The following is a 15,916-nucleotide window of genomic DNA, read 5'->3' as shown; positions in this document are numbered from 1 at the left end:
AAAATCAGATTGTCCACATACATCAAACAGGAGTTCCAAAGAAGACTAAAGAGAATAAAGGAAAAGTAAGAAAATTATGGATAACTTTCCAGAATAAAGAACAATGATGATTATATTCTAGAAACAAGGGTTCTAAGCAGGATAAATAAAACACAGCCACATCTGGACACAAAGTGAACAAAGTTGCAAAGTACCAAAAATTTAGGAATGCTACAGGCTGCTTTTAAGTAATCAGAAAAAAATTAATTACAAAGGAACAATAACTAGAAAACAGACTTCTCACAGCAACAATTAAAGTTATAACACCCTCGAAGGACTCAGTGAAAATAAGAATCACAGAGAATTCTATAATCAAATAATTATCTTTCCAAGAATGAGGACAAAATAAATATATTTGCAGATAAACTCCAGGAACTTACCATTAACAGACTTCTGCTGAAATATTAAAGAACATACTGCAAGCAGAAGGAAGCTAAAACCAACTGGATTAAGTGGGATGCAGAAAAATAAGAATTCAGTACAGTGAGTAAATCTGAAACACAGAATTTATAAAATTCTCTTTTAAATAAAACAACCAGGTTGCATTTTTCAAGTAATTCAATGTGCAAAAGAGAAAAAAAAAAAAACCCATAGCTTCAGCAAGACACTTTTCATGGGAGAAAAAAAAAAGGACCAAACGTGGAATTGGAAAATATCAACCAAGAATCTGACTTTCTCTTATTTTAGCCAAAGGACTAGGTTTGTTCAGCCAAAAAATAAAGGTCATTTATCAAGAAGATCCTTAAAATTCCCTACCACACCCAGGATTTAACTGGCAGAAAACAGGCTTCCCCAACTGACCAGGAGGACACCTTCCAAAACTGTACGTTATTAAGAGTTCAGCCAGACCAAGAGCTTCCAAACACAGAACCAGTGCTTCAGGATGTGGAGCACTATGGATATCACTATCTGCTTCTATGCGAAAGCTGTGGGAATGCATATGATCTTAGGGAAAGAATAAACGATATACTTTTAAACTTAAACTTAAGAGTTATTAAGAAAAGAAAAGGGCGGTCCAAGAGGTAGGAAAGCCAACAGTATAAAAATCAGAAAATCTTGAGAAGAATTTCTAAAAGGAGTATGTTATGAATAGCAAATGCTACCAAAAATATACTAAAGACAATCATTTCATTTCTACTTCACAAATTAGGAGTCACATTACTCCTACTTCCAAAATCTTAAAGATTCAATAACACAAATATCAGGTGTGATCAAACTAATTTGCTAAAATTTCTAAAGAGCCAATCAAACTGAAATACAGCAAGGATAAATAACAGCACCAAAATGCAGAGAACTCAGCTAAAGGCATCCTATATTCATTACTCTCATAAAATATCATTCTTCTCTTTGCTAGGATAAATCGAAAGGTCACTGTGCAAGCAAGGAAAGCTTTTATCTATTGATAAAAGGCAAAGAAAGCTATTAAAAGACTAGGCTACTTAGAGTCATTTAGTCATACTGCACATACTCCCTTTTAATATTCCCTCAGTAAAAGTAGGCCTGGAGATACAGAACATAAAAATAGTAAACCACACAATCGAAACTCAATGAGATGTGATATGTATCACTAGATATAAAGGATTAAAAGCTGGATGAGAGTTAAGACACTCGTAAGAGGAAAGATAGATACTAACATTTGAGAATACATACAATTAAATACACACGTTTATTTATTTATTCTTTAAAAAAAAATTTTTTTAACTTCCATGGGCCTTGATTTCTATCCCAGAAGCTAGTAAAGTAAACCTATTAATACAGGTTTCCTAGACTAGTGGCTTTCCAACACACTCTTTTTAGATAACTTCAAAAACACCTATCTCCAAGCATATCTGAATATATATACCAAGCATATCTGAAAATATATATAACCTGCCTGAAAGTAATGGGCTACGTTTTCCATTCTTCATACAAAACATATCCTTTGATATTTTTAAGTACTTTTCAGTTTATATCGAGTGGAACTGGAAAAAAGGTTTAAGCTAGTTTTAGAGGTGAAACAGCCCTAAAAAAAAGGAGGCTGAATGTGACAGCATGTGCAATAAGGGCAGTGGAAACAAAATCTAAAGAATCTGTTCTGAGAAACACAATTATAAGTATAAAATACCTAAATTAGACTGAATGTTGAACCGTAAAAGACAATTTTTAAGATGAGATAGAGTACTTTCTTTAAAATCTGGCTTTTAAAGCTTAAATAATGTCTTTAAAATGAGACAGAGAAAAAAATAAAAATAAAAAAATAAAAATGAGATAGAGTACTTTTTTTAAATGTCTGGCTTTTAAAGTTCAAAACTGAAAGGAACTCAATTTAGAAATGAGGAAACTGATATCCAAGAAAACAAAGGAACTTGCTTGGTAATTAACAAACCTAGATGTGACATGAAACATGCTCCAATGAGTGTATCTTTAAAATATGATCTTGATAACTTCTAATGAAAAGACTAAAAATCTTAATTAACCATGTTTCAAATTAACAACTGCAATCAAAGCCAAACTGACTTAGAATTCACAAGACCACATTAAAAAGTTTCCATTGCTTAGAAAACAAATGTCCCTCACAAGGACAATTAATAGGATTATAAAAGAAATATTTACTGAACATCTACTATGTGGCAGCAACTATTTTAGTCATCTGGGATATACCAGTATAGAAAATACTTTTAAACATACTCAAGTTATGACAATTACATGTACTTAACTGACAGGGAAATTATAAATCATTCTCCTTCCACTGAACTAGTTCTGCAGCTCCTCAACATCTCTAAGATTAGAACAGTTGCTGTGGATCAGATTCAGGAGCTCTACGATCAGGAGCAGACACACAAGAATCACCTCTCACCATAAAGCAAGGATACTGCTTTCTGTAACTACGATTGTTCACTTCTGGAACCATTTCCATACACATGTTTTTCCCGTTCCTTATTCAGAATTCTACACTGTCAGTCACTCAAAGAAGAAAAAAAAAAAATCTCAGGCTAATAGAAGCCAAATTTAGAGAGGGAAATAAAAATCTTCCTTCAGTCTAGGCTAAATGAACTGACTGCACAAAGAAGTCCATACATTCGAAAGCACACAGATGTCTGCACCAGTTCCCAGGGCTTAAACAATGCCAGTCATTCAAGAGCTTTCCTTTTACATAAGCTGATGTGGGAGCGCTCAGTCAGCTCTTCTGAACCTCATAACCCAGGATCCCGGAACTCTGATACAGCCACCATTTTCCTCAGCTCTGTTTTCATGTACTTTCTCTGGTAAGCAAACTTCATTTTTCCCCTAAAAAATAAATCTGGAAATCATCTCTCCTGTTTGCTATAACTGATATAAGTGATATAATTCAATCCAAAATTACTATTCCATTAAAACTAAAAGTGTTAACACAAATCTAGGATCAATACTGAAAAAACTGTTCGATAAAATATATTTTTAAATGCAGAAGTTTAAAATATAATTTTAAACACGCCTCATCATGCTCAGTATGAAATGACACCATCTGGCTGCATTTTATCTGCTTCCAGTTGCACAATGTAAAAAACAGTCATACAACACGAAATAACTTTCCAAAAATTAAAAGAAACTTTTGGAGAACTGATAAAGAGTTCAAAAAGTGAATTTACACATGCATACTCACACACATGCAACACTAACTGCAGACATCACAAATAATGAAAGGTATTTGAGTGTTTGACCAAAACCCCATGCAGGCCTCAGGAAAAATATTCTTCAGTGAATGATCCTCAGAAGCTTAAATAACAGTACTGTCACCTTCAAAGTACATTATTATTGATTCTTCCAACAATATCCTTTACTTGCTAAGTCTGGCAAATTCGAGATTCAAACATTAGTAAATATTTAAGCCACATAAACGCTAATGTACTTTTTCATCACATGGGAAACTTACTTCCTAAGTCACTTATCAGATCTACCAGCAAGAAGTAAAGCTCAAGTTTTAAGGGACAAAATGAGAATGACTCATGTAGTTATTAAATTATTAGATCCTGAATAGTCAAAAGAGTTGCCTGTAAATTCACCTCCCGTAACTATGTACTATCCGTAAGAGATTTGTGGCTCTTCTAATTTAACACTCTTTCCCTCTCCACATACACACTACATAATGCAAATAAACATGCTCTGAAGAAGGAAAAGTTCTCTCCTAAGTTTTCTCTCCTTAAATAGTAAATCCTTAAAGATATTCCCCATCTCTCCCCAAGAACACAAAAAAGCAGAGCTCTGAACATACTAACCATTTAATAGATATTTGGGAAAATTTCCATCATCCTTAGAGTTATAAGATTGAATTTGTCAAAAAGGAGAGGGGGAGAACTATTTATCTTTTCATCAAAGTATTACTTCCTAATAAGCACAGAAGGCAACAAAACCCTGTATGTTCTACAAAGCAGTAACCTCAGAGACATTTCATCACTCCCTGAGACTTAACAAACTTTGCTGGCAAAACAGACTGCATTTCTCAAAAACACCTTGCAAGTTCTCAAGAACCAGATTCTTCAATCAGGACAGTTTACCATACATTCAACATCTATGACCTACTCCTTGGAACACACAACCCTGTTTCCTACCACTAGGATCATTATAATATTTTCTCATGTTTTATTAAAAGAACATCTGATTTTCGCAAACACCTCTTAGCGCTTCTCTAAAAATACATTTTTATATATTATATAAAGTATATATATATGCCTTCTAGAACTTCTCACTCTAAAATTTCACTCACTATTGCCCATGTTATCTTTTATAGTCAGACAAAGCTTTTCATTTTCCTGTAATACGGCATTGTCTTAAGACTTTGTCACCAAAAGGATCTGATATCGAGACAAAAGAACATACATAAACTTTTCTTTCATTTTTTCCCAACTTTTAACTTATTACATAATATTAATCCACTCCCTCCTATAAATGAGTTTTAAAGCATTCCAATATACTTGAAAGTCAAAGAAGAAGTACTAAAAGAGTTATTCACAGGTACTTATCTTTAGATTTTAACCAATTAATAACAGTTCATTTCAGGTTCATGTTTTATTATCTACACCTGGCTATGACAGACTCTGGCATGACAATGTGTTCAACAGAGACACAGCAAGGAATCATAGAGGCAGGACTGAAACTTGGTGAGAGAGAAGCACCTGAGGACCAGTTCACATTCTACACAGTAAGATTTGCCCAGTTTCAAGTTTCTCTTATTAGAAAATAAACTTTATGATAAATACATGTTTAGTGAACTAGATATGAGTTAACAACTTAATTTTTTTCATTCAATACTGACATACTAAAAAATCAGCTTAATTAAAAAAACACTAGTATTACAAAATAATGGTGTATATAATAAAAGGTATAAGATTCAGAATATTTGCAACTAATAAAAATAAATGAAAAAAAGAAGATTTGCGCTATCACATACCACTCTTCTTATCATTCCTTCTTCTCTGCCTTCTAATTATTCTCTCATAATTATAAAATATGCAGAAGATAAAACAAGAACTATAAACATGGCTATCCCCTAAGTGATACTAGAAATACAAAACTATATAGACACACCTTACTTTAAGAACATGACCTAACTTAACTTCCCACATTCAAGTCTACTTGACAAAGAAGTCCAAAGAACCTAGAAGTGGGGTCCAGTGTTTATTTTCTCTTGGAAGTGAGGGGTGTCTATGCTAATGGAAAGAAAACAGCCAGGAGGAGATACAATAACCTTTGTACATTATGCAAAACTTACCCACTTGAAGGATCTAAGGCAATAGCTCTAGGTTGATCCAACTCTTGCCAAAATAAAACTTTTCGTAAAGATCCATCTAAATTAGAAACTTCAATACGATTAGTTTCAGAATCTGTCCAGTACAATTTTTCTCCAAGCCAATCACATGCCAGCCCATCAGGGGACAATAATCCAGAAACAACAACATTCTGTACACTCTCAGTTTTGTTGAACTCTATTCGTTTAATGGCTTCTTCGCTGACATCACTCCAGTATATCAAGCCATGACTAAACACAAAGTCCAACGCAGCTGCATCCTCCAAGCCTCCAACTACAATCGTAGCATTCTCTTTGCCATTTGCAGCATCAACCAATCGCAAGTCCCGTCTGTTTGCATAAAGCAACAAAGGGGCCGCTAGAACGAAAAGAGAAAAGTACGTAAGTCAAAATGAACAAAATGCATCGATTCCCATAATCTGAGTTTCAAATCAACAATGGTGAACAAATACTACCAAAGAGTAAATAAATGTATAGGAAACTGTTGCAATCTTTTCACAAACAAAGCATCATTTCTGCAGCATTTTAAATACAAAGACTTGCAAGAGGGGGAAATCAATTCCACCAGGATAGTCTTTTCTTATTAAAATAGTCTATCAGATAAAATAAAAAAGTTTGATCATTTCAAGAATTTGACAAGGGGAAAAAAAAAAGAATTTGACAAAGATATAGAGCCAGTGGACCAGTCATACTTTATTGAGGGTGGGCCTGTAAAATGGTGCAGCATTTTCGGAAAGCAGCTTGGCAGTTTCTTAAGAATGAATAAACAACCTACTATAGATCCAGCCATTCCATGTCTAGATATTTACATCAGAGAAATAAAAGTATAAATACAAAGACCTATGTATAATGCTCATAGCAGCTTATCTGTAATAACCCAAGCTGGAACCAACCCAAATGTCATCAACAGACTAATGGATGAATAAACTGTGATATATCCACATGATAAAAAGTAATGAACTATTGAGACTTCCCAGGCAGCTCAGTAATTAAGACTCTGAGCCGCCACTGAAGGGAGGCTGGGTTCAATCCCTGGTGGACAAACCACTGATAAAACCCCACATGCCGCACCACATAGCCCCCTCCTCCCAAACAAATGAACTATCTGTTCGTGTAACTTGAGTGAATCTCAAAATAGTTACGTAGAGTGAAAGAAATCAGACAGAGAAGAGTATATACTGCATACTCTGTTTATACAAAATTTTAGAAAATTCAGATTAATCTATTATGACAAAAAGCAGTTCAGTGGTTATCTGAAGGTAGGGAGAGAAAGTGGAAAAGAAAAGGAAGGAGGAATGATAAAGGGGCATGAGGAAACCTTTGTAGGTGATGACTATATTGTAGTGACTGATGATGGTTCCAGAAGTGTATACGTATGTCAAAACTCATTAAACTTTACTTATGTGTAATTTATTGTATTATCAAGTATACCTTAGTAAAACTGTTCAGTCTGGCAGACACAGTTCTTAATACAACTATTTTTTATTGCTTTATATTATTATTAGAATGATTTTCGAATAAGACTTAATACTAAAATTATACATAAAGCCTATCCTAGAAAAATTAAAGTGTTCAAAAAGAGTAAAGAAAAAAGTGATGTTTAAGCCAGTTTATGGGCTGTGCTGGCCAAAAAGACTTATGAGGTCGACTATTTTCATCAGTAAGCACAACATGAACTTTCCTTCTAAGTAAGTCTAAATCCAACTTTCTTAGTTAAAAACAAATTGGCGGATAGCTTTTTCAAAAAGTGACAGCCCTTTCTGTTTGCGTACCTACAGCTGCTATTGGCAAATTAGTAAATTTCCATCACAGATTCACTTTTGGCTCCTTTCAGCCCTTAATGTGTGTTAATTGCTTAGTCGTGTCCGACCCTTTGCAACCCCATAGACTGCAGCCCACCAGGCCCCTCCCTCTGTGGGATTCTCCAAGCAAGAACACTGGAGTGGGCTGCCATTTCCCCCTCCAAAAGGAACTATAGAAAGAAAGTGAAGTCACTCAGTCGTGTCCGACTCTTTGCAACCCCATGGACTGTAGTCTACCAGGCTCCTCCATCCATGGAATTTTCCAGGCAAGAGTACTGAATTGGGTTGCCAGTTCCTTCTCCACTTCAGCCCTTAATACATCACACTGATTTATCAGTCGGCATTGTGTTCACTGCACTATCTAAAACTGAGTCCCTCATACTATGCGTCCACTGTAAAAATCAGGAAAAAGGTCATATTAGTTAAGGATAAAATGCTAAGTGCTGCATAAGGCTAAGAAATAGCCCCAAAACATTTACAATTTAAAATGCAAGGGTGGTAATAATCTGGTATTTATTGGGCACCTTTATGGTACTTTCCTTGGAAAACTATACAAAACCTGCGTATGGCATTAAGTGGCAGCTAAATGTCTTTTATGACTTTCAAGTCAAATGTTATCATTTCTATTAAACATCTGGTCTACAAAATCCAAAGATTCTTTCTGGTCATTTAAGTCCTCACAAACCTTAAGAGTAACCAAAAAAAAAGGAGGCGGGGGGAGGAGTGGACAAGTCAATTTAAGTTAGCAACACTGATTACAACTGAGGACTTCCAAAGGACTATGCCCAAACCTCTGTACACTAGTAAAAAGAAATCCCAGAGTTCATCCTGTCCAAACGTCCTTCTGATACTTGAATGCTTTCTACAGTATTCTCACCAGTATCTATTTAGCATGGGATATCTAAAAGGTGTAATTTGATTGTTAATACTGTTTTAATCTACTAAAGAAATACGCTGGATCCCCACACACTTTCCCTGAGTTGTAGCATATATGCCATGCATTCAGTATTTTCATTCCAAGAAGCTTACCTTCAGACTTCCTAACTCAAATAATCACCACCGTATCTCTTTAGTGAACCCTCACAAGAACTTAGAAATCCTTATTTTCCTTTATTAACTTCCTTCCAATCTTTCTCTAGTGCCATTCTAACCTTTTTCTGCTTTCCTGAAGACAAATTCCATGCTCTGAATCCTTCATCCCACATCATCTCACAAAGTAATCTCAGTGAAGCAGGAAGTGAAGGAAATATTATACATCCCAACATCTAAAACCTCTCAAAAATCTCTTTATATCCCATCCACCCTCCTCAACGTTGTCGTCAGTCTCAAATGACAACCTTCCCTTCCTCCTTTCTCAGTCTATACCTCTATTTGAAACTAAAAGGCAGGTTAAGCATCATCATCAGAATTAACTCTATATTACAAAGAGGCCATTCTACATAGGTGGGGATATGGTCAACACTTTTTTTCCAACTGGAAATAGACCTTTTACGAAGCTCAATGATCTCAACCTCTCATATACCCTCTCGTTTGAATGGTATACATATATTGGTCATTCTGTGAAATCTTATTTCTTTTGTATATAAGTTACATTATCATTTATATTCAATAAAATGCACATATACATATTTAAAGTGTACAGGTCAATAAACTTTAATAAGTGTATGCAACTGTGACAACCACTCCAATCAGGACACAGAATATTTCTATCACTCCCCAAGTTCTCTGTTCCTTTGCCGTACATCCCGGTTACTCCTGGCTCCAGCAACCCCTGATCTGCTTTCTGTTGCTATTGATTAGCTTTGCCTGTTATCTAGATTTCTGTGGACTCTTGTAGTGTGTACTCTTTTGTTGGCATATTTTTGAGATTCATCCATTTTGTTGTATGTATCAACATCATTGTTGAGCAGAATTCCATTGTATGTATATACTAAAATTTGATTATCCATTTTCCAGTGTGTAGACATTCAGACTGTTTACAGTTTTTAGCTATTATTAGTAAAGGTGCTGTAACAATTCATGTACAAATTTCTGTGGAGTCATACACTCCATTTCTCTTGAATAAACAACTAGGAGTAGGACTGCTGGGTCACATAGGAAGTTTGTATGTTGGTCAACATTTTTGAATGCTGCAAAAAAGTCAAGAATTAAGGACAGATAAGGCAAGTTGGATCTGGCTATGAAAACTTGGAGAAAGTGTTTCAGTTGAGTGAAAGGTGGGAAGTTGGACTAAAACAGTCAATAGCTAACAGATGGTTAAATGAAGTGTACATCAATATTGTAAGATTTTGTGGTTAATTATTCTTTTGGTGATAGAAAGGTTAGCATTATTAAAAAAATTTTTTTTGATAGCAGGGACCTGGCAGGAGCCACTGAAGATATAAGAAATATGATGGTGAGATGGCCAACAAGAAGTTATACGAGTAGAACTGAAACTCAGGCTGGAGATGACTTGAAAATTACTGGACTAGAGCTGCTTATGATCAGGTAAACTCAGATAATCTTCTCTTCTATATTTTCTTACTTAGAGAACAAAGTATGGACAAGAAAATTTTACAAGTTGGCCATCTCTCCCTGCCATAAAATTAAATTCATCACCGTTCTCCCACAGGAAACCCTCAAGAGTCAATGGTACCACAATTTCCCTAACTCCTCTACTGTGTCATGGAGCCATCCCTGACACCTTCCTTTCCCCTCTCTCCACCCGCTCCCGCCGTCTGCCAATTACAATCTTGTTGATTCTTCTTTAGCAGGTCCTTATCTCTGCCTCTTGTTTTGCACTTTTTAGACCACTACCCTACTCTAGCCCTTCATTACCCCATGCTAAACTACCTCAATAGTAAAAGATCTCAACACTCTCTCCCTTCCCTTTTCTACTTCGCGTGTGTGTGTTAGTTGCTCAGTCGTGTCTGACTCTTTATGACTCCATGGACTGGGTCCTGAGGGGTCCTGCCAGGATCCTCTGTCTGTAGCTTTCTCCAGGCCCGAATACTAGAGAGGGTTGCCATTCCCTTCTGCAGGGGATCTTCCCAACACAGGGATTGAACCTGAGTCTCCTGCATTGAAGGCAGATTCTTTCCCATCTGAGTCACCAGGAAGCCTACTTCTAATACTTGTTATTTTATCTAATTCAAAAAGGTTTCTGATTTCCTTTGCCTAAAATTAAAAAGCCTCAATACCTCTGGGCTCCACTAGGCGACGTCTGCCTGTGACTCTACCTTACCCCGCAGTCTCTGAATGGTACCCACTAGTTTTTAACGCACCAACTGTGAGCACACCCTACCTCACCACCACAGTGTACTCACGTTCCTGCTCACTTCATACCTCTCCCACCTCACAAAGCAAGCAAGTCCAGATTCAACCTTATCCATTCCAAGGATCTTTCCAATTGACTCAATTTCCTTCGTTGTACGCTTACAGTCTTTACAACTTACTTGATAACGAAAGTTTTAAAGTTTATTTCCTTCTTCAACTAGGATCTCTGCCACTTGGAAAGAAGAGACATATCTTTTAACTAATTTGGGGAATGCCTACGAACACAGTTCACTATATGACAGTCATACAAAAAAACATATTTACTAATATTTAAAAGGAATTTTTCAGAACCTGATCTAAAAATATACTTCCTAAAATCCCAGAAGGATTTTGCATTAAGTACACAAATGCCCAGCTGACACCCTGACTTGGTCTGACCAGTAGTCAGGCTTCTCTGTTCCCCACGAACCCCTGAGCCTTGGCGAGCTCTGAGCTTAAGCAAGCCAATCCAGAACACCCTCTCCTAAGCACTCACCTGAAGTATCAGCTGACCGCACACACCCCCCTCCTGTTAAATCTGCCTGGGTCATGTCATCCGTTAACCTCTACCCACTTGTCCCGCTTTCCCACAAAGCCCCTGCTGGTACTATGCACGGAAAGCCCTTTTTGTGTTTGATTCTGAGATACCTGCATACCTTGTGGTCAGAGCAATCTCCTTATTGCAAAAGCCTTTTCAAATAAGATCTCTCCTTGCCAGGTAGGAATTTATTTTTATTTGACATCTGTATAGTGACATGACTTGGATGAAGATTGAACCTCAGCTATGGACCCGTGCCATCCCCACCTCAATAATCACATTTCGAGAGTCATTTCAACTCCTCTCCTGCTAAGAGATTCAGGGATCTGTCCTTGAGTTTAAATCCTGAACCAGTGCTATAGCCATCTTATCTGCTACAACATGGTAAGCTGCCACTTTAACATTTTCCAGCAAAGAATTTTTTTGACTCTCTGACCCCAACACACCTCAGCCAACACACCTCAACTATCACATTCCAACTGTTGCGTGGGAATATTCCCAGCTCTTCTGTGAGGCCTCTTTCCCAACTCCTACAGTGGAGATGACAGAAGGGAATTTCCTAGGGTCCTCACAAAGGAATACTCTTTCCCAGCTCTTTCAAAGTCTCATGTCTGGTTTAACTATCTAATCCCATAGGTAATTCTCGCTCCATTGAGCACCCTACCATCTTATCTGACATGCTTCACCATTACAGCACTAATTCAGTCCAGTATCTTCAAAAACGGCAAACTTTTACTAAGACAATTTAGAACTTCCATATCCTCCTTGAGAAACAGGATGGATCTCCCTAAAACCTCCCCTTTTCCATCATCCTCTCTCTTTCTCCTTTTTACCACCCTCAAGCTTCCCTTCAGTTCCCCATGAATCCTTAACTGTCCTCCTTTAACACCCCAATCTCCTCCACCCCTCTATCCACTCTTCTGACACCAACCCCTCAGCTCCCTGTAGTCACTATGACTTTGAGGCTCCCTTTAGCCCACTAGGGCAGAGAAGGCAATGGCACCCCACTCCAGCACTCTTGCCTGGAAAATCCCATGGACGGAGGGGCCTGGTAGGCTGCAGTCCATGGGGTCGCTAAGAGTCGGACACGACTGAGCGACTTCACTTTCACTTTTCACTTTCACGCACTGTAGAAGGAAATGGCAGCCCACTCCAGTGTTGTTGCCTGGAGAATCCCAGGGACAGCGGAGCCTGTTGGGCTGCCTTCTATGGGGTCACACAGAGTCGGACATGACTAAAGCGACTTAGCAGCAGCAGCAGCAACCCACTAGTGACTCTCGTACCTGGAGTCAAAAATACAAATTGGAAACAGGCTGGATCTCTTTATCCACTCAAATGAGCTTCTGAGACACCCAGACAGCCTGTGGTCTCTCTTCCATCCCTCACTCAAAATGTCGTCCACAGTTTCCATGAGATTACATGTCAGGGCAAAGAAAATCCAAAAGGTCCCCTTCACAAATCATGGTGGGAAGATGGTAGCCTTCACAGTGACTGAGTAGGAACCTCAACGTGCCCTATCTGCCAGCAACACAATTAAAAATAAAGGAAGGAGGAGAACGAGCTCTTCTATACAAACCATCAGTGAGCTGAAACTTTAAACTGAAGCTGTAGTAAGCTCTCTATTTAAGTGTTCCTATGTGTACATGTAACTCAGATAACCATTATATCTACTACTGTGGGCAGGAATCACTTAGAAGAAATGGAGTAGCCATCATAGTCAACAAAAGAGTCTGAAATGCAGTACTTGGATGCAATCTCAAAAACGACAGAATGATCTCTGTTCATTTCCAAGGCAAATCATTCAATATCACGGTAATCCAAGCCTATGCCCCAACCAGTAACACTGAAGAAGCTGAAGTTGAACGGTTCTATGAAGACCTACAAGACCTTATGGAACTAACACCCAAAAAAGATGTCCTTCTCATTATAGGGGACTGGAATGCAAAAGTAGGAAGTCAAGAAACACCTGGAGTAACAGGCAAATTTGGCCTTGGAGTACAGAATGAAGCAGGGCAAAGGCTAATAGTTTTGCCAAGAGAACACACTGGTCATAGCAAACATCCTCTTCCAACAACACAAGAGAATACTCTACACATGGAAATCACCAGATGGCCAACACCGAAATCAGACTGACTACATTCTTTGCAGCCAAAGATGGAGAAGCTCTATACAGTCAGCAAAAACAAGACCTGGAGCTGACTGTGGCTCAGATCATGAACTCCTTATTGCCAAATTCAGACTTAAACTGAAGAGAGTAGGGATAACCTCTAGACCATTCAGGTATGACCTAAATCAAATCCCTTATGATTATACAGTGGAAGTGAGAAATAGATTCAAGGGATTAGATCTGATAGACAGAGTGCCTGATGAACTATGGACGGAGGTTCGTGACACTGTACAGGAGACAGGAGACCATCCCCATGGAAAAGAAAGGCAAAAAGGCAAAATGGTTGTCTGAGGAGGTCTTACAAATAGCTGTGAAAAGAAGAAAAGCAAAAAGCAAAGGAGAAAAGGAAAGATATTCCCATTTGAATGCAGAGTTCCAAAGAATAGCCAGGAGAGAGAAGGCCTTCCTCAGCGATCAATGCAAAGAAATAGAAGAAAACAACAGAATGGGAAAGACGAGAGATCTCTTCAAGAAAATTAGAGGTACAAAGGGAATATTTCATGCAAAAATGGGCTCAATAAAGGACAGAAATGGTATGGACCTAACAGAAGCAGAAGATATTAAGAAGAGGTGGCAAGAATACACAGAAGAAATGTACAAAAAAGATCTTCATGACTCAGATAATCACAGTGGTGTTATCACTCACCTAGACCCAGACATCCTGGAATGTGAAGTCAAGTGGGCCTTAAGAAGCATCACTATGAACAAAGCTAGTGGACGTGATGGAATTCCAGTTGAGCTATTTCAAATCCTGAAAGATGATGCTGTGAAAGTGCTACATTCAATATGCCAGCAAATTTGGAAAACTCAGCAGTGGCCACAGGACTGGAAAAGGTCCGTTTTCATTCCAATCCCTAAGAAAGGCAATCCGAAAGAATGCTCAAACTACCGCACAATTGCACTCATCTCACACGCTAGTAAAATAATGCTCAAAATTCTCCAAGCCAGGCTTCAGCAATATGTGAACCGAGAACTTCCAGGTAGTCAAGCTGGTTTTAGAAAAGGCAGAAGAACCAGAGATCAAATTGCCAATATCCACTGGATCATCAAAAAAGCAAGAGAGTTCCAGAAAAACATCTATTTCTGCTTTATTGACTACACGAAAGCCTTCAACTGTGTGGATCACAATAAACTGTGGAAAATTCTGAAGGAGATGGGAATATCAGACCACCTGACCTGCCTCTTGAAAAACCTGTATGCAGGTCAGAAAGCAACAGTTAGAACTGGACATGGAACAACAGACTAGTTCCAAATAGGAAAAGGAGTATGTCAAGGCTGTATATTGTCACCCTGCTTATTTAACTTATATGCAGAGTACATCATGAGAAACGCTGGGCTGGAAGAACCACAGGCTGGAGTCAAGATTGCTGGGAGAAATATCAACAACCTCAGATATGCAGATGACACCACCCTTATGTCAGAAGGCAAAGAACTAAAGAGCCTCTTGATGAAAGTAAAGAGGAGAGTGGAAAAAGTTGGCTTAAAACTCAACATTCAGAAAACTAAGATCATGGCATCTGGTCCCATCACTTCATGGCAAATAGATGGGGAAACAGTGGAAACAGTGACAGACTTTATTTTTGGGGGCTCCAAAATCACTGCAAATGGTGACTGCAGCCATGAAATTAAAAGACGCTTGCTCCTTGGAAGAAAGTTTTGACCAATCTAGATAGCATATTAAAAAGCAGAGACGTTACTTTGTCAACAAAGGTCCGTCTAGTCAAAGCTATGGTTTTTCCAGTAGTCATGTATGGATATGAGGGTTGGACTATAAAGAGAGCTGAGTGCCAAAAAATTGATGCTTTTGAACTGTGGTGTCGGAGAAGACTCTTGAGAGTCCCTTGGATGGCAAGGAGATCCAACCAGTCCATCCTAAAGGAGATCAGTCTTGGGTGTTCATTGGAAGGACTGATGCTGAAACTCCAATACTTTGGCCACCTCATGTGAAGAGTTGACTCATTGGAAAAGACCCTGATGCTTGGATGGATTGGGGGCAGGAGGAGAAGGGGACGAGACCTCTCCTTGAGGTCTGGATGAGCCATCTCCGATGGCATCACCGACTCGATGGGCATGAGTTTGAGTAAACTCCCGGAGTTTGTGATGGACAGGGAAGCCTGGCGTGCTGTGATTCATGGGGTCGCAAAGAGTCGGACACAACTGAGCGACTGAACTGAACTGACTGAACCGATGTGTACATGTGTATGCATCTCACATATATAGACACATATATACATACACACACACATATATATAGATATATATGTATCTATATATATGTATACATATATATATCTGTATACATGTATATATGT

General features: G+C 38.1%; 1 protein-coding gene across 2 annotated transcripts in view; it reads right to left on the bottom strand.

Moving 5' to 3' along the window:
• LRP6 (LDL receptor related protein 6) overlaps nucleotides 1–15,916 on the bottom strand; it is a 165,354-nt gene that overhangs the window by 136,840 nt on the left and 12,598 nt on the right. For both annotated transcript variants that reach the window (XM_065941188.1, XM_065941181.1), the window contains exon 2: nucleotides 5,768–6,161. In XM_065941188.1, coding sequence (XP_065797260.1) covers nucleotides 5,768–6,161 — 394 coding nt within the window. The remainder of the gene's footprint in view (nucleotides 1–5,767; nucleotides 6,162–15,916) is intronic.

The sequence above is a fragment of the Muntiacus reevesi genome, chromosome 1 (assembly GCF_963930625.1).
Source record: "Muntiacus reevesi chromosome 1, mMunRee1.1, whole genome shotgun sequence".
Lineage (NCBI taxonomy): Eukaryota > Metazoa > Chordata > Mammalia > Artiodactyla > Cervidae > Muntiacus > Muntiacus reevesi.
Note: the sequence above shows the minus strand (reverse complement) of the source record. Positions and strands in the feature narration are given on the sequence as shown.